Below are 24,051 nucleotides of genomic sequence, written 5' to 3'. Positions count from 1 at the left end.
AAAAATAGCACCACAATTTACTTGTTAAACGCGGTGCTGTTACGATGGGCAAAAAATCCACAATCCGCTTTTTGTAGTAGATTGCAGCTAGTGGAAAGGGTCCCCAAGAGCTTACTTATACAATCAGTTCATACATTACTAAATCTGTTGGCCCTCACACTACATGGAAGTGGCAGGTCAGCATCTACTGCACTTAATAGAGCACCGTTCGTGATCACGCTGAGGAGGTCTGCAGTGTTCTGCGCAGAAGAGTCCAGGACACGTGAGCGTGACCGCGAGCAGCACAGGCACAGTTGATGCCGGTTGGAATCTGTAACAGAGGGGACCCCGGCTGGAAGCGGAGCTGCAGTGAGGGACACATCGGCTGCCAGGGGCTGGAGGAAGCCCCGGATAAGTAGATCACTTTTTTTTAACTTCTCGTATCTGTCCTTTATAATTAACATAGTGAATAAAGTTGCTTATTTTTTACAATATTCATTTATAGATTATTTGGTCAGTGTTTGCCCATTGTAAAATCTTTCCACTCCCTGATTTACATTCTGACATTTAACCTTGGTGGTAACATTTTTAGTTCTACCAGGTGATCTGTACGGATTGTTTGTTACTGATAGTTCTATGCATAGAGGGATAAAGCTTGCTTGTCAGTTGGAAGACGATGTTATTTTCCCACAGCGCAACGAGAATTACAGACAGCAAACTGTCAAGACCTTGATCATGACATCACACTGTGGGAGGGGTTTCACCACAATATGAGCCATACAGCCTCCCCCTGATTATCTATTTGAGAAAAGATAAAGATTTATCATGGGCAAGGGGGTATCAGCTACTGATTGGGAAGAAGTCAATCTTTGGTTAAAGTTTCTCTTTAAGTAAGGTATAGTATGGAATGGTGTTAACATTGCCATGGTGCCGGCTGTAGTGTTTCCAAGTTAAGCAGTAGTACACAATCACTAGAGATGTAGCGAACGGTTCGCTGGCGAACGGTTCCAGGCAAACTTAGGGGTTCGCGTTCGCCTGCACCAGGCGAACTTTTGCGGAAGTTCGATTCGCCCCATCATGCACTATGAGGGTCAACTTTGACCCTCTGAATCACAGTCAGCAGGCACATTGTAGCCATTCAGGCTACACTAAGCCCTGGAGCCCCACCCCCCCTTATATAAGGCAGGGTCCGGCGGCCATTAGCCTCACTCGTGTGCCTGCTAGAGAGAGGAAAGGGACAGCTGCTGCAGACTTTTTCTCCTAGGGACAGATTAGTTAGGTTCTAGGCTGCTTTGCTTGCTCCTGACTGATTATTATTGCTTTTAAAGCACTCATCAACAGCAACAGCTCTTTTCAGAGCTCATCCTGTACATATTTTTTTTTTTTTCTGTGTGTCAAACTGACACTTCTGTTGCATGCACAGCCTTGCTAATTGATAGTGTGTGTGCCACTGCCAGCAGCCCAGCACATTCAGGGCCCTTTTCCACTAGCAATCGCTAGCGTTCACGCTGAACGCTAGCGATTGCTGAATCGCAATTACCGGCGATTCCCCGATGTTCGCGGCCGCGATTTTGCTATGCTATGCACTGCATAGCAAAATCGCGGCAATTATCGCTCCGCCGCGCGTTCGCGTTCCCGGCAAAAACGAATCGCGGTAGTGGAAATGACCTACCGCGATTCCCATGTTAAAAAGCAAACCGTAGCGATTGTAAAATCGCTAGCGGTTTGCGTTTTTGCGATTCAGCCAGCGCAAACGCGCTGGTGGAAAAGGGCCCTCAGTGACTACCTGTGTGTGTGACAGGGAGCTGCACATTGTACTACCCAGTACTGCATATACCCCAGTACTTGTTGTGTTTACTTAAAGAGACACTGAAGCGAAAAAAAATAATGATGATATTATGATTTGTATGTGTAGCACAGCTAAGAAATAAAACATTAAGTACAGATACATCAGTGTAATGGTTTCCAGTACAGGAGGAGTTGAGAAACTCCAGTTGTTATCTCTATGCAAACAAGCCATTAAGCTCTCCAACTAAGTCAGTCATGGAGAGGGCTGTTATCTGACTTTTATTATCTCAACTGTTCTTGGACTATTTACTTTTCCTCTTCTAGAGGAGAGGTCATTACTTCACAGACTGCTCTGAAAGACTCATTTTGAATGCTGAGTGTTGTGTAATCTGCACATATTATAGAATGATGCAATGTTAGAAAAAACACTATATACCTGAAAATAAAAGTATGAGAATATTTTCTTTGCTGCTAATCTTCTAGTAATTATTCATAGTACACAACCAATTCACTATATCATATTTTTTTTTCGGCTTCAGTGTCTCTTTAACCCACCTCATCACTGCATATACCTAGCTTTGTGTTGAGTGAACCCAGCTCACTGCATCTAACTACCTGTTGTGTTGAATGAACTAACCTGGCCACCTCACTGCATCTAACTACCTGTTGTGTTGAGTGAGAACCCACCTCACTGCATCTTAAGTACCTTTACTGTTCAGTGAACCCAGCTCACTGCATCTAACTACCTGTTGTGTTGAGTGAGAACCAGTCCAGCACGGTCGTCACTACGCAAACAGCTGTTTGCGGTGCGTTACACAGGGAGTTTGGTGTGTCAGTGTGAAGCAGAACTCTAATTATGCTCCCTGATTGATGTATACACATGCAAGATGTTTGAAAGCACGTTAGGCCTGCAATTTAGCATTCAAAGTGATTTCTGCCCTTAAAACGCTGCTTTGCGTCAAATCCAGATTTTTCCCCGGGACTTTGGGCATGTATCCCACTCCGCCATGCCCCCCTCCAGGTGTTAGACCCCTTGAAACATCTTTTCCATCACTTTTGTGGCCAGCATAATTTTTTCTATTTTTCAAAGTTCGCCTCCTCATTGAAGTCTATTGCGGTTCGCGAACTTTTCCGCGACCTGAACCTTCCGCGAAGGTTCGCGAACCGAAAATCGGAGGTTCGCAACATCTCTAACAATCACAGCGTTATCTATCCTTTACATTACTGCTCCATTGCAAAGTATAATGATGCGGACCTTTGGAGCATATTAAAGATACACTGACATCAGTGTGTGGGCAGTGCAGCAGATTTACACCCACCGGTATTTAACATTGGCTTTTTTTTATCTGCCTTGATATCACCTTTAGCTTTGATTATAAGTTAGTATTACTAGAGTGCAGCCTTTAATCATTGTTTGACTGATAATAGAAAAAGCTGCCTGAAAACATTTTGTTGTTGAGTGAAATAGAGGTCACTGACCACTAGCCTCCACTCCCTCCAATCAAAGGTTTGTACAATAGAAGTCCAGGAGAGCTCTCTCCATTGTGGAACAGTGGCTTTACACATCAGGTAAAACATGAAGCAATAGAAGATCAAGTCTATGATCATCAGGTCATTGACATTAATAGAAGTAATAATAATAATATATGTAATCTCTGGAAAACTATACCTGACCAACTAGGAATGTGTTTTGCAAGCCTTTGTCTGTCTGCTGGGCTATTCCAATGGTAGAGGACAACTGTGGATCCCCTGGCAAGGCAAAGTCTGACTGATCAATGCCTGCCATACTGGCAAGCTGGCCCAAGCTGTAAATACAAAAAACACATTTCAGAAATTAGAGGAAAGTTGAAAAAAACCAAAGTCTTTAGACTTTTCTGAATTTCCGTCTTTTTATGCTGCAGACATGTAAAGATGTTTTCCGCAAAAGTGACCCCTGCCTGCCGCCGACGTCTTTACGCACTGCGGAATTTCTGCATCTATGACGTCTAAAGGCGTTTTCCGTGAAACTACCGAATTTCCGCTGTTTGCTTTTTGCTTTCGTTGTCTTCTTTTTTGTTTTTATTTTTCACTTTCCATAAAGGTGTGATTGCCTATTTCATGCATGGTTTATTGCACCTCACTCCACTCCACTTGAATAAGTGGGGGGTTAGAACACTCCTTCCAATTGGAAATAAGTTGATGTAGTTAATAAATACCATAATTAGGTGCAGTGAAAATCAATAAAGTACTACAGGATTATGATCACACAGTTACAACTGAGCTACCTGGCAGAAGGCAGGCAAAGTAATCTATACTTCTTCATTTATAATTAATTTTTTCCCTTGATTTCAATATAGAGTACTGTGAAAATCACACATTCGGTTTACGGCCTTACATTAGACCACTGTTTTAGGGCCCTTTTCGATTTGCAAGCACAATTGCATTTGCGATCACAAAAGCTTCTTTTTCCACTTGCTGCGAATGCGCTGTAAGCCATCGGGAGTGAAACACGATCACACCAATAATCGTGCAGCCTGACGATTGAAATTTGGGAAACATCGAAATGCGCTAATGGAATAATGCAACTCAATTTTCATGTAGATCAAGATGCATTAGCGATCGGCAAAAGGCCGGTGATCAGCTTTTTTAAGCGCATCGCGACTAGTGGAAAAGCTCCTAATTGGTTTTGATAATTGTTTGTTTGATAAAATTATACAGGATTTTATTGTAGTTTCATGTATTCCATCATTAGATTATTGTATACTTGTGGAACTTGCTTGTCTGCTGAGCTAATCGCAGCGCCTTATAAATGATAAGGATTTACATTTTTAACACTACTTCATTATTTGAAGAGCAACTATTGCAAACATTGTTAAATTTAAAATACATACATATAAAATGTATATCCCCCCCCCCCCCCCCCCCCCCGAGTAAAATGCACCATAAATTAATTTTTCCTATGTTGCTGTCACTTACAGCAGGCAGAAAAAAATCTATCAGGTTTTAGTCTAGTCCATCACTTCATGGGAGTTTATCATGTATTTATATGGTGGCTGGATGGTGTAATGGTTAAGGGCTCTGCCTCTGAAACGGGAGACCAGGGTTCGAATCTCGGCTCTGCCTGTTCAGTAAGCCAGCACCTATTCAATAGGAGACCTTAGGCAAGTCTCCCTAACACTGCTACTGCCTATAGAGCACGTCCTAGTGGCTGCAGCTCTGGTGCTTTGAGTCCGCCAGGAGAAAAGCGCGATATAAATGTTACCGTATTTGTCTTGTCTTATTTGTCTTATTTATAAAAACACTTACTGAACGGCAATTGCTCAGTCCAACTGCCAGAATAGTGTGCAACACAGAAGGAGGCAGGTTGGCATTTTACATTTACAATGTACATTTTATAGGTATATAGTTTTGAATTTTACAAATGTTTGTAATAATAGTCCTTTAACTACATTATCTGGGATATTCCTTTTTAGACTTTCTTATATTATTATTATTTTTTATTTATATAGCCCCAACATCTTCATAGCGCTAAACATAGTACAAGACAAATATTTGGGTAACATAGATACATGAGAAGGCACTGTACGATCATGTCATCCAGCAATACAAGTACAAATACTGTACATACTGTACATAGTTGATTTGTAATTTGAGATATCACTAAAATTCTCTATAGACATTACCCAGCGTCTTTTAAAAGATCCAGGAAGGCATGAAATTTACTAAAAGACTTTTCTATGCTGTCAAGAACACCTTCATCTTCCAGAAGCACAGAAGTAACGGTCCGCGATTCCAGTGCTTCAGAAAGAGTATGATTTATTTGTCTTAAACGAGCATTCTCAATTTCCAGCTAAAAAAAAAAAAAAAAAAAAAAAAAGAAAAACAACAATCATAAGCATTAGTTATAATTTATTTTCACCTTACATCTAGTAAATATATTGTGTACAAAGTAGACTTGAAATGTGGAACACATCTTTCACAAGTGGGATGCGTTTCAGAGCACACTGACACTTTACAGAAACAGCTGTTGCCAGTATTTTATAATTCAGACTACTACTGTTTTATACCAATGACCAGTTTCTCCTACAAAAATCCTCCAAAATTCAGGGAAAAGCAGCAAGTCTCTGATTGGCTGGTCATAATCATGTCTTGATTCTGCATCATCTGGGTATCAAAATGAGATACTTACCGTAAGAGAGGGAAGCCTCAGGATCCTATTGAGGCTTCCCTTGCTATTCTGATGTCCCCCATCGCTGAGCACGGTTCCCCTCCAGATCGGGCCCACGCTCCCCCTCTGTTACGAGCATGGCCGTGTGAGCCTGCTTGCGCAGTAGCACAAAGCCCGCGACTTCGGCTTAGACCCGGTTCACATTTGCGTTTTAAGCCAACGTATCCAGTGAGCGGATTCGGTCTCCGCTTCACCGGATCCGGATGGCTAGTCCGTGGCTCTGTTCACATTAGTGAAAACGGATCTGATCAATGATTGATCGGATCAGTTTTCACTTGTCAATACATACCTTATCTTCATAGGCAGCCGGTGGTAGAGGCTTCCTCTTCTTCCGTTTTGACTACACAGCGCGTCATGTGACTAGTCAAATGACGCGGAAGAGGACTGAAGCCTCTACCACCGGCTGCCTATGAAGATAAGGTATGTATTAAGCCTCCCTAGCCCACCCGCCCGGCTGCTGCACCCTCCCCTCACCCTCCCGTCGCTCAGGATCACATCGGCCCATCCCCCATGGAACAGTCCGTTTCTTTACTAGTGTGAAGAAACGTTCTGATTCCCATTGGCCCCAATGCTGCAGTATTTTTTGTCCAGATCCGTTCCGCTAGGCAGAACGGTCCGGAAAATTAGGGCCTGCAGCATTTTTTGGATCCGGGGGCCGGAATGTATCCGTACCAACGGACGCATGTGAATGGATCCATAGGTTAACATTGGATCCATTCACATACGTTCCATTTGTACAGTATACGTTCCAGGAAAAACGAAAATGTGAACCGGGCTTTACTGTGCATGCACGGGCAGGCTCGCATGGCCACACTGCAGGAAGAGGAGGTGCGCGGGTCAGCTATGATTAGTGACAATGGCTTGTTGCTAATCTTCCAGGGGGCTGCGCTCAGTGACATCATATTATAGTTGGAAGCCTTAATAGCAGCAGGAAGAGTTGTACAAGTAAGTGTTCCTGTGCCCCACTATTTTTTTTCAAACTTTCAGAACAAATCTTTCATGTCTCACAAGCAATTTTATTCAGCAGAATCATGTGATTACACATTTGCAGGCATTACACTATCTCTAACCCTTTATGTTTGCAATAGTTGCAATTCAATTTAGTCATGTCCATGTATTCTGTTCTATAACTATAGCAAATACTCTTGTTTATTACACAAAGGGCTCTGAGGGTGCCAATCAATTAGTAGCTGCATATAAATGTAGTATACCCCAACATCAAATACAGTGGTAAAAAAGCCCAAATACAGGTCAGGACACTAAAAAGGAGAAGAAAAAAAGGACTACGGTAGTAGCAAAGCAAAGAAGCAAAATCCAAATCCATAGAAAAGATCTATTATCACATGAATCAAAAAAGTAAAAGCAGATATGTTCTTTGACACAAACATATTCATGTTATAAAATGTCAACACCATAGAGATCATAGATGTCAACCTATATAGGTGACAAAGCTACTGTTTCACACTCGAGTTTAGTATCAATGCTGGTGAGGCACGGCTTGGCCACCCAAGAAGCCTGGTAGCTTTTAATCAGGTGCCTTTGGACTTCTCTGATCGACTCCACATCTGCGAGTATAAAACCAGGAAAGGAGTGAGACATGTCCATACTTGTTGAAACTGGAGTAAAGTGACTGGAGATTACTCGGTGAGTCGGATATGGCTGGCCAGTGACTATGATTTGTTTGACACCTCCTTCAATGACAAGCAATCCAGTGGATGCTGAGAATCCCACGTGAGAAGGTGGACTAATTCTGAATCTGCCAGCTTTCTAATAATTACTGTAAGTGACAGCAACATAAGAAAAAATTCATTTATACTGCATTTATAGGTATGTAACATTTTTCGTATGTAACATTTATAGGTATGTAACATTTTTTAGTATGCAACATTTTTCGTGATAGTGGTTCTTCAATATAAAGTATTATCAGCTTTTTTACACACACCTTTTTAACATGCATATGTAACCTTATGCCTATGTATAACAAGGTATCTGCTTTTACTTTTATGCTTCGTGACATACGCTTCCCAATTTAATAACGGACAGATGAGTTGTGTATTTTTATAGATACACGATTTGCTACTTCATTGCTTTTCTGCCTGCCCTATATTTGGGCTTTTTCTATCCTTAAAGAGGAACTGTAACGGTAAAACATCCCCTGGGGGGTACTCACCTTGGGTGGGGGAAGCCTCAGGATCCTAATGAGGCTTCCCATGCCGTCCTGCGTCCCTCGGGGGTCTCGCTGTAGCCCTCCGTACAGCCGTGACGCAATATTTACCTTCCTGGCTCCTGCGCAGGCGCTCTGATGGCTGTCGGCTCCGAAGTAGGCGGAAATACCCGATCGCCGTCGGGTCTGCTCTACTGCGCAGGCGCAAGTCTCCGGCGCCTGCGCAGTAGAGCGGACCCGACGGAGATCGGGTATTTCCGTCTATTTCCGAGCCGAATGCAGCCACAGCGCCCCCGCTGGAGCCAGCAAAGGTAAATATTGAAATTACAGTCGGGCCTGTCGCCGGCTGTTCAGAGGGCTGCAGCGAGACCCCCGTGGGACGCAGGACGGCGTGGGAAGCCTCATTAGGATCCGGAGGCTTCCCCCACCCGAGGTGAGTACCCCCCAGGGGATCTTTTTCAAGTTACAGAGTCTCTTTAAAGTGTAACAGAGCATAAGATATAAGAAAAATTGATACTTACCCTCTGCTTCCTCCAGCAGCATAAACACACGAGTCCCTCGCCGTCCTCCCACAGTCTGCCACTCAGCCGCGAACAGCCTCGGTTACTGTCTCAGTCCCGTCCAGTCTGGGTCTTCTGCGCAAGCAGCGGGTAAGTATCGATTTTTCTTATATCTTCAGCTCTGGTTTACTTTAAATTCTCCAGGCTGTTTAAAAATTAGGGATGATTAATAAGATGCAAATATTTCAAGTTCATGCAGGATTATGTACATTTTGTATGCAAATATACACAGCTTGGGAATGGACCAATCAAGTACCACCATGGTTTAAATTGATTGGTCCACTTTCAGGCCGCATATATTTGCATTCAAAACTTATATAATCCTGCATAAACGCAGAAGTATTTGCATCTTATTGATCATCCCTATTTGAATTGACCTACCACATAACATTCAGAAGCTGAATGCAAGTGTTCCTAAGAGAATTGCTGCTAAAGACAAATGCCAGCATTCACAAAGCATTACCGCTGATTTTACAGAGCACTTAGGAAAATGTCAATTCACTAAGTCTGTTACCGCATGGAAATCTGAAATTACCAAGCAGTGAGGTAAATTATCAACGTGTGCGGTAAATACCTCAACACATGGCAGTAAAATATCAATTCACAAAGATTAAAAGATGCAGTAAAGCCCAGTAACAAGTTCCCTAATTATCGGCAGCTTTGATGTAGCATAAACCAGCGTCCGCATACCTTCAGAGTGGATATACCATGACTGACAGGAGCAGAGAACCAATAGGAATAGTGTCTCTCTGCTGCTACTCCCTTTGATAGGCTGCAACACCTACTCAGGAGGGTCAAGCGTCTTTACCCTCCAGGTAGCGGAGGAGAGAGATCGGAATAAACAAGGTTTCCCCTGCAGCCTTTACGTTTAACCGTTTAGGTTCCTGTTTGAAGATGCGGAGGAGCTAGTGGGGAAATCAGCTAAGCATGGTATGTTTAATGTTTACTAAGAGTTCATCTAAACTGTGGCTATTCGATAAAATGTTAATAAAGGCTAATAGACAGGTTCAGAGGGAGTAGAACAAACATTATTATAACATGTACATCTAACCGGATTCTGGGGATGCCTTTTACAATTGTAATGCTGTGGGAGAACAGCATGTAACTTACCACACAGGTATTTTTCGGTTTTTATTTATTTACTGTAACTTCCTGAAGTTTCTTTATTAGTAGAAACACCTTATGGCATCATTTTTAAGTCGGTTTTATATAAATCTACCTAAATATGAAATGTTCCACTTCTAGATGAACTAGTTCCAAGTAATCTTCTGAACAATCAAACCTTGGTAAATGAACTGGAAATCAACAGTTTATACAGAGAGAATGAGAGTGGTCTTTCATCTCTAGGTTGCCAATGGTCACTTTAACAGCACCTCTTGATAATGAAAGAGGTGCTATTACTACATAATATACGTACAGAGGATAAAATAAGCCACTTTGTAAATTAAGGCATCTATAATTATTTCACAAGGACAGGTTACTTTCATGTGAAAATTGCTTTTAATACTGTTGCTAATAAATTACCTCCATTATCCTGTCATCTGCTCTTAATCTGGTTTTCCTTTCTTCTTCCAATCTGAGCTGACATTCCTCCAATGCAACCTGTCAGCAATAATTCACAGACAAAAGTAAATGTGTTAATAAAATAAATACTGAAGTATCCAAAGAAATAACCTACCATAACACAGTGTTAAATTACCTCACCTGAGTTTGACACTCCAACAACTAGCCTGAGCCTGTTACTGCTACTCCTGGGCCACGCTTGGTTCTGCAACACCTGCCCTAAGGTTGTTACTGGTACAATTGGCCCAAGCTTGTCACAGCACCGCCTGACCCAAGCCTGTCACTGCAACGCTTGGCCCAAGCTTGTCACAGCAACGCCTGGCCCAAGCTTGTCACAGCAACGCCTGGCCCAATCTTGTCACAGCAACGCCTGGCCCCAGCTAGTCACCGCAACACCTGGCAAAACGCTGGTCAAAGAAAAGCCTAGCCCAAGCTGATCATGGCAACGCTTGGCCGAAGCTGGTCACGGCAATGCCTGGCCCAAGCCTGTCACGGCAATGCCTGGCCCAAGCCTGTCACGGCAATGCCTGGCCCAAGCCTGTCATGGCAATGCCTGGCCCAAGCCTGTCATGGCAATGCCTGGCCCAAGCCTGTCATGGCAATGCCTGGCCCAAGCCTGTCATGGCAATGCCTGGCCCAAGCCTGTCATGGCAATGCCTGGCCCAAGCCTGTCATGGCAATGCCTGGCCCAAGCCTGTCATGGCAATGCCTGGCCCAAGCCTGTCATGGCAATGCCTGGCCCAAGCCTGTCATGGCAATGCCTGGCCCAAGCCTGTCATGGCAATGCCTGGCCCAAGCCTGTCATGGCAATGCCTGGCCCAAGCCTGTCATGGCAATGCCTGGCCCAAGCCTGTCATGGCAATGCCTGGCCCAAGCCTGTCATGGCAACGCCTGGCCCAAGCCTGTCATTGCAACACGTGGCCCAAGTTTGTCATCGCAATGCCTGACCCAAGCTAGCTACCGCTGCGCCTTGCCTGACCTTGTACCTACAACTCCTTTCCCGAGCTTGGTAATGCAACGCCTGGCCTGAGTTGGTTACTGAAATGACTGGCTGGAGCTTATTAGCATAACCGCTTGCATAGCTTGTTAGTTCCACTGCTAATTTAGCTTGTCAGCGCAACACGTGGCCTCCTGGCAAAAAGCTGGTCACAGATAAACCTGGCCCAAGCTGATCACAGCAACCCTTGGCCCAAGCCCATCAAGGCAATGCCTGGCCCAAGTTGGTCACCGCTGCACCTTGCCTAAACTTGTAACTACAACTCCTGGCCCGAGCTCAGTAATGCAACGCCTGGCCTGAGTTGGTTACTGAAATGATTGGCTTGAGCTTATTAACATAACTGCTTGCTTTGCTTCCTTAGCTTGTTAGCGCAACCCCTGACTTAGCTTGTTACTGCAGCGCCTGGCCCAAGCTGGTTACTGCAGAGACTGGCCCGAGCTGGTTACTGCAGAGACTGGCCCGAGCTTGTTACTGCAGCGTTTGCCTCAAGCTTGTTACTGCAGCACTTGCCCCAAGCTTGTTACTGCAACACTTAACCTACTACTAATAGAATCAGCAATGCAAAAAATTGTAGCAAGGAAACAAACACAATTTTAGAGAATAAAATAGAAGGGATATGTGAGACCAATGTAATGCAACCAGCAGGAAATCTCTGTGCAAAACTAAGTACAAGGGCTGTTTGACAAGTAGTGAGTCGAACATAAAATGAAAGATTTGTAAAAACTCTGTAAATTAATAAAATATAAAGCCTTAGCTAAAATTTGATCAAAACATATAGGTATATCCATTATATATTTTTTAAAACTAAATTTAAAAATGTATGTTGGTGATTATTTTCTGATGAAGAAAATCGAGCACAGAGTGGTCATCAAATTCCTTCACTTAAAAGGACCTAAACACTAAGGAAATTCATAATGAGATGCAAGCAGGGCTGTGGAGTCGGAGTCAAGGAGTCGGAGCAATGTTGGGTACCTGGAGACGGAGGTTTCATAAACTGAGAAGTCTGAGTCGGGAGTCAGAGTCTGATGATTTTTATAAAAAATCCACAGCCCTGGTAAGTATTAGACTAAGGAGTCAGAGTCGTAGCCATTTTGAGTACCTGGAGTCGGAGTTTGAGTCAGAGTCGGTGGTTTCATAAACTGAGGAGTCGGATGATTTTTGTACCGACTCCACAGCCCTGGATGCAAGAAGTGTTAATGGATGATTCTCATTCCACTATCAAAAGATGAGTTGTTAAGATCAAACCTGGTCAAAACAGCCTTTGTGGTGAGGAAAGGTCTGGGGCACCCAAAATTGTCACAACTCAGGAAAGTATTGACAGAATTCAGAATATTGTCCTTTCAAGACAGAAGACTGAACCCAAGAAGCATTGTTCTCAAGCATTTCAACAAAAATGAGAAGTAATTTCTTGAAAAATTCATAACAGTGGATGAGACTTGGATCCATCAAGTTGATCCAGAAAAAAAGCAGCAGTTTCAACACCCCAAAGAAGGCAAGGATCACAAGTCCTCAATGAAGGTCATAGCCTCTGTCTTCTGGAATATTTAAGATGCACTGATGATTGACTTTCTTTTTTTTATAGATTATCTTTTTATTAAAGTTTTTCGAAACAATTAGAAAATTACATTGACAAAAAAAAAAAGTCAGATTACAAAGAACATAAGAACAAATAATTTTATACATACAAAAAGAAAATGATCAGTAAGAACAAATATCAGCCCGTCAGGAAAAGGTCTAGGTAACATCAGGTACGATTATTGTCCAACCAACAAAAGGTGGATGCAGAGAATATGTAAAGGTCTGAATATTTACTCAGTCTGAACTAGTTACTTAATTGGCCCATAATCTTGTTCAATCTTCCAAATGTCCCATAACCGCCAAACATCAAACAAATCTACCCTGTTATTTAGTCTAGCCGTCATTTCCTCCAACCCCTTCACATCAAGAATTTTCTCAAGTAACATGTCCCTTGTTGGAGGAAATTGGAAACGCCACAGCGCTGCAATGGATCTTTTAGCAGCATTAAGGATAATGGCCACAAGCTTATTTGTTTTACATGATAAGTTTGGAAGTGGGTAGCCTAGGAGCAAAGTAAGCGGTTTACATTCCACCGGTATCCCTAGGATCTCACTTAATAGTTGGGTGACGGATTTACAAAAATGTAGGATACGTATACTTTCCCAAAAAATATGCATTAAGGTACCAGTACCAACAACAGGTTGGGACACTGGGATCCAATTTATTGATAACTAGGAGAATTGCCTTTCTTGAAAAAGGTCAAACAATCACAAGGACTTCTATTCCACATTGACAAGAAAGTTAAAGCAATTGAGGGTGAAAAGATGGGGAAAGTTGCCAAAAGGCATTTTGTTTTACCAGGACAATGCACCAGTACACAAGTTACACAAATAAATACCTACAAGGGAAGTACTTTGACTGTAATAATGATGTCATCATGGCTTTTGAGGACTTTGAGGATCAACATGTTGAGAGATATTCTATACAAAGGGCAGAAGGGCCTTAAAAGAAAGATCTGAAAGTTGCATTCTGCTGTATAGGGATTATATTGAAAATGTATAGAAAATAAAGTCCCTGGCTTTTGTCTTAATGGTGGAGGCTCGTTGCTTGTCACACAGCCCTTGTAGCGAGCTGAATCAAAGGAAAACAATGTAGGGCTAGTACAGACTGCTGTGATCTTCTGTGTAAAATAATGGACTGACCCTGTACATAAGTTAAATACTTCTTGCATTGATACAAACTGTTGTGTAGAATTCTCAAGGTAAGTCTTGGTGTGTGATGGGAATGCAATAACCTTAATAAGAGAGCATTATATGTTTTCCAATGGTTAGGAAAACTTTGGAGATCACATAGGGCTCTGTTTTAACTCCCCAGAAGGCAAACCTGATCGGAAGGGAGAGACCGGTTGAGGCTGTGAATTATGGCATGTTGCTGTGCTACTCTAGTAGTGTATACTGTATATTGCACCTTTTTTTACCACTTAACATCTAAACCTTGTTTTCCCTTTATGGACCAGAGCAGTTTTAACTTCTTAGCTATTTCCCTATTTAATCAGCAATAACTACTTTTGTTTCTTTTCTAGAAAAAAAAGGAGACTTTTATTGGTCAATATTTTCCTAAGAATTTCATTTTCCATCAAATTTAATAGGAAAAAAAATACAATTATGTTTCTGTTACAATTTATGGTGATGATATTTGATACTGAAATAAAGGTGGATTTTTGCTATATTGCACTCTTTTTCACCTTGAACTGTAGATATAAGATATTTTTATTGGTAAAAATGGGGCAATCGTTCTCAGTAATCATGGTATAGGAATATCTAGGTCCTTGCGCCTACACTGGCACCACAGAAGATGTGCATATACTGTTGTGCAGGCAGAAGTGGTAAGAATGTTCAGTACGCCATGTTAGGAAAAGACTTACCTGCAAGCGTCTGTAGTTTCTAGACATTCTTTTTTCTAGAGAGTCAGACACCACTGGTCTAGCATTAATGTGGTCAGCAGAACCCTCAGACTCTTCACTGTCTGATGAGGTCTCACTATCCACAGTCACTTTCACCAGAGAACCTGTCTAATGAGAAAATGCAAAAATGTTCCATAAATGTACACCATCAAAAAATAAATAAATGACTAAAAACAATATGGGCCAAGCAGTTCAAAATATTAGTGTCAAGTTAATATACAAGGGAACTGCATGCCCTAGTGTCAAGGCCTTTTCAGCCTTTTTGGCATCTCTTATTTATTAGAGCGATGGAAATGGCAATTAGCAGTAAAAATCCAACCACACCAATAGGCATCTTATCGGATCACCCATGTGTAATATCAAGCTCATGTACATCAATATACAGTGGCTTTCAAAAGTATTCTGCCCCCTTGAAGTTTTCCACAATTTGTCACATTACTGCCACAAACATGAATCAAATTTATTGGAATTCCATGTGAAAGACCAATACAAAGTGGTGTACACGTGAGAAGTGGAACGAAAATCATACATTATTCCAAGCATTTTTTACAAATCAATAACTGCAAAGTGGGGTGTACGTAATTATTCAGCCCCCTGAGTCAATACTTTGTAGAACCACCTTTTGCTGCAATTACAGCTGCCAGTCTTTTAGGGTATGTCTTTACCAGCTTTGCACATCTAGAGACTGAAATCCTTGCCCATTCTTCTTTGCAAAAGAGCTCCAGCTCAGTCAGATTAGATGGACAGCGTTTGTGAACAGCAGTTTTCAGATCTTGCCACAGATTCTCGATTGGATTTAGATCTGGACTTTGACTGGGACATTCTAACACATGGATATGTTTTGTTTTAAACCATTCCATTGTTGCCCTGGCTTTATGTTTAGGGTTGTTGCCCTGCTGGAAGGTGAACCTCCGCCCCAGTCTCAAGTCTTTTGCAGACTCCAAGAGGTTTTCTTCCAAGATTGCCCTGTATTTGGCTCCATCTGTTTTCCTATCGACTTTGACCAGCTTCCCTGTTCCTGCTGAAGAGAAGCAACCCCAGAGCATGATGCTGCCCCTACCATATTTGACAGTCGGGATGGTGTGTTCTGAGTGATGTGCAGTGTTAGTTTTCTGCCACACAAAGCGTTTTGCATTTTGGCCAAAAAGTTCCATTTTAGTCTCATCCGACCAGAGCACCTTCTTCCGCATGTTTGCTTTGTCCCCCACATGGCTTGTGGCAAACTGCAAACGGGACTTCTTATGCTTTTCTGTTAACAATGGCTTTCTTCTTGTCACTCTTCCATAAGAGGCAACTTTGTGCAGTGCACGACTAATAGTTGTCCTATGGACAGATTCCCCCACCTGAGCTGTAGATCTCATGGGCCTCTTGACTGCATTTCTGATTAGCGCTCTCCTTGTTTGGCCTGTGAGTTTAGGTGGACGGCCTTGTCTTGGTAGGTTTACAGTTGTGCCATACTCCTTCCATTTCTGAATGATCGCTTGAACAGTGCTCCGTGGGATGTTCAAGGCTTTGGAAATCTTTTTGTAGCCTAAGCCTGCTTTAAATTTCTCAATAGCTTTATCCCTGACCTGTCTGGTGTGTTCTTTGGACTTCATGGTGTTGTTGCTCCCAATATTCTCTTAGACAACCTCTGAGGCTGTCACAGAGAAGCTGTATTTGTACTGACATTAGATTACACAGAGGTGCACTTTATTTAGTCATTAGCACTCATCAGGCAATGTCTATGGGCAACTGACTGTACTCAGGCTAAAGGAGGCCGAATAATTACGCACACCCCACTTTGCAGTTATTGATTTGTAAAAAATGTTTGGAATCATGTATGATTTTCGTTCCACTTCTCACGTGTACACCACTTTGTATTGGTCTTTCACGTGGAATTCCAATAAAATTGATTCATGTTTGTGGCAGTAATGTGACAAAATGTGGAAAAGTACAAGGGGGCCGAATACTTTTGCAAGCCACTGTATACAAAATAAAAAACACAAATCTACTTTTTTGTGCAAATAATATATTCATACAAGGTATTGCTTTCAATACAACCCCATTAGGATGATAAAACTTGAATGGTTGCCCTTCTAAAGGAACCTAAAGTGGGAGTGTACTTACAATTAAGTGTGCTAAAAAACAACAACAAAAAAAACACACAGAAAATGAGGGCCTGATCAATAATGTAATACCTTTGTATTACAGATTTTTCTTCTAGTAGTGTTAGCTACTGCTTCTGTTGGCATTGCAGTCCACCCAGTGCTTACAGATGTTATCAGCAGTACCATACCTTTCAGTGTACAGAGTCAGTTTAACCCTGTAGATGAAGTGGGGAAGCTTCACACAGATTACTCATGCAAAGATCAGCACAGACTGCAGCTGGTTTGTATCTTAAAGGATGCAACATAAATAATGCAAGTATATAGCATTATAGATCAGGACCATTTTAGGTTACTTTAAACCAGGGCTGTGGAGTCGGAGTCGTGGAGTCGGGCAATTTTGGGTGCCTGGAGTCGGAGTCGGGAAAAAATGCACCGACTCCGACTCCTAATGAATTTGTAACTGTAATTAAAATAGAAAATATGATAAAATGTTCTATTTCTCAGATAATAGTCATTAAAAATAATGTGTATATATACAGTAATAGCTGTGCTTTGTCCACAAAAATGAAATAAACCAATCAAAATTAGTTACTTGTGCTGCTTCAATAAAGCAGTCCCCGTATTTTTAAGGTCAGATATACATATCTGATTGTGACTGTATATATGATGTGTACACAGGAATCTCTTATATATACTAAATAACATCTATGCTGTAAGTATAAAGCCTGATGTGTAGCTGTGTCACTAATAGAGATGGTCAACGAGATGGAAATAATTCCGCATTGATGCTGATTTATGCAAATGTATGCACTACCTTTGCTGATGAAATCAAATAATTCGATATGTTATTAAAATTTGGTTTGGTGACTACAAATTAAAGGGTAACTGAGACGGATGAAAAGTAAAGTTTTATACATACCTGGGGCTTCCTCCAGCCCCCTTCAGGCTAATCAGTCCCTCGCTGTCCTCGACCACCCAGATCTTCTGCTATGAGTCCTGGTAATTCAGCCAGTCAGCTCTGTCCGGCCGCATGCTGCTCCCACAGCCAGGAACATTCTGCACCTGCGCAATAGTGCTGCACAGGTGTAGTATGCTCCTGGCGGCGGAGTGTGTGCATGCGCACTACGCCAGACTGGCTCAAGTACCTGGACTCATAGCAGAAGATCCAGGTGGTGGAGGAGGACAACGAGGGACTGATTATCCTGAAGGTGGCTGGAGGAAGCCCCAGGTATGTATAAAACTTTAATTTCATCTGTCTCAGGTTTACTTTGTTACACAGTAGTACTATACTCTACATATGCATTCCCCACAGAGCTGCAGGGAATCCACTGAGAATGCTGTGCACATTGAACACAGAGGTGTTGTCTGTTTACAATCTCCTCATTCCCCTGCAGAGTACCTGCACATCATTCTTACATGTACCCACACTTACATTGCCTAGGGCCTGATAGATGTTCTTTGTTCCGGCCTGTACCTTTTACAAGTACTCTTACCAAGGACTAGTTTTAGTCTAAAGGGAACAAATATAGTAGTCTACATATCCTTCTCACTTCAGTTGTCTTGTAAAATTCCTAAGCGTTGGCAGTTAAGAGACGAATTTCATGTTACATACTTTTAATCAACAAAATTGTAATATGCAAATTAGAGGAGTCGGAGTCGTGGAGTCGGAGTCGGAGGAATCCTAAACTGAGGAGTCGGAGTCAGTGGATTTTTGGACCGACTCCACAGCCCTGCTTTAAACATACTATAGGTTGTACACATGCAAATAACTACTATCATGACTCCATCCCTAGAGCAACAGTTCTGGCAACAAACTAATACAGGTGTGTATCGGAAACAGCCAAGCAACTCATACTGTTACTAAGGGAAGGCCCCACAATGTAGCGCATGCCAGAGCAGTTTCTGGTACTGTATTATCCTAACATGGTGAATATTAAAAACAATGTAATTAAGGCTTCTGAAATGTATAGTTTCAAATTATTATAGTTTCAATAGTCATCTGTAATGGAGTACCTCCACTCTTGGCACATTACAATGCATGGAAGCAGAGCTCCATATGGTGCTTTATGGGTAATATACAAGAATACTTCTTCAGACTCACAATGAACATTTTGATAGCTTGGAAAAGTAAATGTGAGACAGCCTTTTAATAGTATAGTAAATGGATACATTGGCCTCAATTCACTAAGCTTTATCAAACACTTTATCGAACGTTTGATAATTTGCCTCATGGGTAAAATCTAATTTTGAATTCACTAAGGTGTTGTATATTTATCAAATGTTTTATCGATAACACGTTCAATAAATCTATAACACCTTAGTGAATTCAAAATTAAATTTTACCCATGAGGTAAATTATCAAACGTTTGATAAAGTGTTTAAAAAAGCTTAGTGAATTGAGGCCATTGTCTATAGTGTAAGTGGATGACTGATGAAGTACGGCGAGGCAGAGGTAATGTTTTGCTGGCAGGGGATTTCTATATAAGACATATATTGCGAATAGTGCGAGAATCATTTTTATTACAACAAAAAGTGACATCTTGCAACATAGGTTTAGAAAGGACATTTCTCTTCCAAGTAAGAAGACTAATAGCAAGCCAAGAGATAAAGAAGCAGATAAACAGGTTTAAGAACACTACTAGTGCTGGCCAAAATAGATTTTAATTTGATTTTATATGATAAATTAAAAACGGATAGCACTCAACAACTCAAAATGTGATCACATTAAAGGTGCCCATACATGGTACAATTTTTCACTTTTTTTCGATTAGATAATTTAGTTTCATTATTCCATTAGATCGAATATAACAAGTTTTACAACGTCTGATCGGATTTTTATAGAAAAAAAAATGGAATAAGCGTTTGTTTTCTTAATTTTTTTAAAAAAGGGATTATTTTCAACTTTCATTCGATTCGATCGTTTTGGTCGAAATAGTGTATGAGTACCATTAGAGATGAGCTGAAAGCAGTTCTGGCTTTCAGCAAATTTTATGCAGGCTGAAAAGTAAGCCAATCAAATGAATTCCTTGTCAAATGTGATTGGTCCAATCTCCAAACGTCATACAATTTGCAAAACAATTGCATGTATTAATTTTATTATTAATTTATAAAGGCCAACATATTCCATGGGGCTGATGTATGGTGGAATTGAAAAATTTTCACGTATTTCCATCCAATAATGTGTTCACATTTAAATAAAAAAGATCGCCATTACTCAGTCCTTGTTCAGAACATGCTCAGTTTCTTATTTGTGCACTTCTGTTAGTCAAGCTTAATGTAACCACATCTTAAAGAGAAACCGTGACCAAGAATTGAACTTCATCCCAATCAGTAGCTGATACCCCCCTTTACATGAAAAATCTATTCCTTTTCACAAACAGATCATCAGGGGGCTCTCTATGGCTGATATTGTGGTGAAACCCCTCCCACAAGAAACTCTGAGGACCGAGGTACTCCTGGCAGTTTCCTGTCTGTGAACTTTGTTGCATTGTGGGAAATAGCTTTTTACAGCTGTTTTCAACTGCCAAAAAAAACATGCAGCAACTACATCACCTGCCAGCAGTAAAAATGTCACCATGTGATAAATGTCAGAATGTAAATCAGGGATTTAAAAGATTTTACAATGGGCAAACACTGACTAAATCATTTATACATAATTATTGTAACAATGAAGCACCTTTTTAATTACATGATTTTCACTGGAGTTCTTCTTTAAGCTCACCTTAACCAAAATGTCCAGTCTACAGGTACAGACTGCTTTCAAATCATAATATACACCATCAATTTTAATAGCAAGAAATAGAGTCTTTATTAATAAAATGCATCCCTTGAATTTCCAATAGAAGACTCTGCTTAGACATTAACCCAAAGTCATACCTCCCAGATAATTGTGTAAGACTCCTCATGCAGTAATATGAAAGAAGATGGGTATGTGTATGGAGTACAGCATCCGATGGAAGATACTGCCAGGGTCTGGTTTTAGAATCAGGTGACCTGAATGATCCTGTCCATCACAAAACTGGGGTATGTCAACGGTCCATCTCCCTCTTGCAGAACTCAAAATGGCTGGGCCTTTCTGACTGCTCTGCTCCCTGTTCTCGACATCATGGTCATGGTATAAAGGGAAGCAGTGAGCACAGGAGGTGCAGACTATGGAGGAGGAAGACAGTGTGGACAGGAAATTATTGCAGTCACCCCGCTTCCAGCTTTACAGAGGAGCGGGCAACACTAAAGGGGAGCTCCCCCAGAAACATTTATCCTAGAAAGCGTCCTAATGCTATCCCAAACACTAGCAGCAAAAACAGAAGGACTTTCTCTTTATTTAAAAGTTACAGATGTAGGCAGATTATTTCGCGTTTGCAGGCCTCATCAGAGCTTATTCTTTGGACATTAAGGTTTCTATTAACTAGGATGTTTTAACAAATGCCATTTTTAATTTTGCTCAACACAGTGTAGTATAACTTTATGGTTGCGAATCAGCATGGGAATGACACTTGATAAACTACAAGTACTGGAGTACTCAACACATATAATAATGTGTTGAGTGAATAAGCTAAAACTTTAGCTACCGGTATATAAACCGATACGTCTCATGTGAAGTAGTAAAAGTGTCATTTGCACCCCCTAAAGTGGAACTACACTTAAAGGGACTCCGAGCAGTGCAGAAACTATAGAAAGATGTATATCATTTTAAAGCTCTCTTTCTCCTCTTTCCAATGATATATAAACCGCCACCCTACGTCTTTTAGTTTTCGCTATTTTCGCGATTGAAATTGCCGCGGCCGTGATTTCGATCGCGAAAATAGAGAAAACTAAAAGGCGTAGGGCAACGATTTAGGTGTCGCCAGAAAGAGGAGAAAGAGAGCTTTAAAATGATATCCATCAAGCCATAGTTATATTGTATTACACAGGACGACACTTTCCCCAGTGTCAGCAGCTCCATTCTGCTGAATGCAGCTGCTGACTTTGACAAAAAGTCGCCCTGTGTAATACAAGTAACTATGGAAAGATGGATATCATTTTAAAGCTCTCTTTCTCCTCTTTCTGACGACACCTAAATCGTTGCCCTACGCCTTTTAGTTTTCTCTATTTGCTCGATCGAAATCGCAGCCGCGGCAATTTCAATCGCAAAAATAGCGAAAACTAAAAGGCGTAGGGTGGCGGTTTATATATCATTGGAAAGAGGAGAAAAAGAGCTTTAAAATGATGTGCATCTTTCCATAGTTTTTGCACTGCTCGGAGTCCCTTTAAAACTTAAGTTAAGAAGTTGTATCCACAGTTTGCAACAGAGTACGCCAAGTACGCAATATACGGTCTGCCTATGTACGCTTTGAAAGCAGCAGCCGCATTGGAACGCAGAGTGGGACGCAGAAACCCGGAAGGGAAGGGACATCACTCCCAGCTAGCCAACTATCCGGAAGCCGCACAGCCAGAATGAGCGGAGCCGCGAGAAGATCAGAGGCGGACGCTCTACCGGTGGAAGCGGCGAGACGTAGCGAGAGGAGACCCTGACCCGCGAGGCTACCGGCCGGAGCCCGCATGGAATAGTATCAAAGCTGCGAGACGCGTAAGTGACTGTAAGCGTGCCCCCCACTGGAGAGAAGGGGGCAAATCTTCTACAATACGGAAGGGAGTGAATAGCATTTATAACAAAGACTCGTTTAACATACCCATTTACACCAAAAGGGGAGAGAATTATCCTTTCTGGGGACCTTTACATGGAATAAGTTCTAAGAGAGACTCAGGTGGCTCCATTGTATGTATGAAAGCACGTATGTGGATGTGTGAGGGGCTTATTGTCTAAATTTTATGAGACATATGAAGGAGTTTGCATAATCGATATTTGTCTGAATTCCTGAGGAATTCTTATGATTTGATTTTTTATGATTTTACTTTTTAAAGGATTTTATACAAGGAGAAATAAATATATAAACAATTAGAAACTTAGACATCAGCGCTGTTCTCTTTTTTCATTTATTCTTATTGTTTGGAGGGGGCTGAGGGGATACCCCACACCTTGAGAACTAGGCAGCTATTAAATTGGGAGGGTAGGACAAGGGAGCAGTGCCTTTACTTCTTTGCTTTGGCTACATATAAATCCTTTAGTGGCTGTGTTAGAGGTTTAGGGCCTATTTAAACTGGGTGATGCATCAGTTTCTGAATTGGACGCAAGACCCATGCTGCTGAAAAGCTGCAGCTGAATCACTATAGCCATGGCATGCACGGCTAGAGAGATTGGGATGCGTGCTACGAACCACTGTAGCATGCCGTCCAGAATTGCACCAGCATGCAATTCTGATTGTTTACCTGTCCGGCACAGATGCAGGGAAACGCTGCAAGTCCCATTGCCCAGTTCACAATAAGGCTAGGTCCAAACTTGTGGGTTGCAGATCGGATCCGTTTCAAACTGATCTGTTTTTGCAAACAATTTTTTTTCCTCCCCGTTTTCTAAAAAAATTGACCTTTTTGCAGCCTACGTTTCCAGTTCCTGGAAACATATCTCCAGCCCTGGGCGTGGGGGCCGCCATGCTGGAGGGGGTAGCAGCCAGGACGGGGGCTTGCAGCGGGCGGAGGGGGGTCGTCGTCATCCCCCTTCCTCACCTGGGTCTCCCTTTCCCTGCTCCCCCTCCAGCTAGTTTCTGTTTAAAATCATTTTAAAATCAAATCGGCCCAAAAACTGGAGCCACAGATACGTTTTTTAACAAGTGTGAACCTACTCTAAGCAGATCATATACAGTGCTCTCCCCAGAAATTTTTCCAGCTGGGTGGCATGAAAAAGGAGCCGGGTGGGGCGAGATAAGAGATTGCAAGGCCAGTGCTTCTCTGCACAACTCTGCTTACAGCAGAGGAGGAGGTGAGCCGATGACAGCCGAGTGCTCATCAAAACTAGCCGGGTGGAGCACCCAGCTAAAAGAGCCTGGGGAGAACACTGATATACAAGAGGTAGCAGCTAGGAAACATACAATTAACACTAGCCCTGTATAGACCGGGCAGATCTGAATTTAATCCTAATTTGATGATATCAAGAACGAACCAACCAACAATCCTCAATTGCCTGGCGTAATAGGATATTTCAGATATTACTATAAAAAGCAAACACAACAAATATATTATGCAGTGTATCCTTCCTGCCTTCTTATTCAATTGTCCTTTCTCATGGCTTTATGGACAGGCAGATCTTGCTTACTTTACTTATTTGTTTGCTTTACTTCTAGACAGAGGA

The 24,051-nt window shown here is 41.8% G+C and overlaps 1 protein-coding gene across 2 annotated transcripts in view; it reads right to left on the bottom strand.

The window, feature by feature from the left end:
- Positions 1–24,051, bottom strand: part of CEP78 (centrosomal protein 78) — a 70,155-nt gene that overhangs the window by 3,710 nt on the left and 42,394 nt on the right. For both annotated transcript variants that reach the window (XM_068236727.1, XM_068236735.1), the window contains exons 12-15: positions 14,701–14,847; positions 10,223–10,300; positions 5,430–5,596; positions 3,437–3,572 (exon numbers count right to left, since the gene is read on the bottom strand). In XM_068236727.1, coding sequence (XP_068092828.1) covers positions 3,437–3,572; positions 5,430–5,596; positions 10,223–10,300; positions 14,701–14,847 — 528 coding nt within the window. The remainder of the gene's footprint in view (positions 1–3,436; positions 3,573–5,429; positions 5,597–10,222; positions 10,301–14,700; positions 14,848–24,051) is intronic.

Source organism: Hyperolius riggenbachi, chromosome 1, assembly GCF_040937935.1.
Source record: "Hyperolius riggenbachi isolate aHypRig1 chromosome 1, aHypRig1.pri, whole genome shotgun sequence".
Taxonomy (NCBI): domain Eukaryota; kingdom Metazoa; phylum Chordata; class Amphibia; order Anura; family Hyperoliidae; genus Hyperolius; species Hyperolius riggenbachi.
Note: the sequence above shows the minus strand (reverse complement) of the source record. Positions and strands in the feature narration are given on the sequence as shown.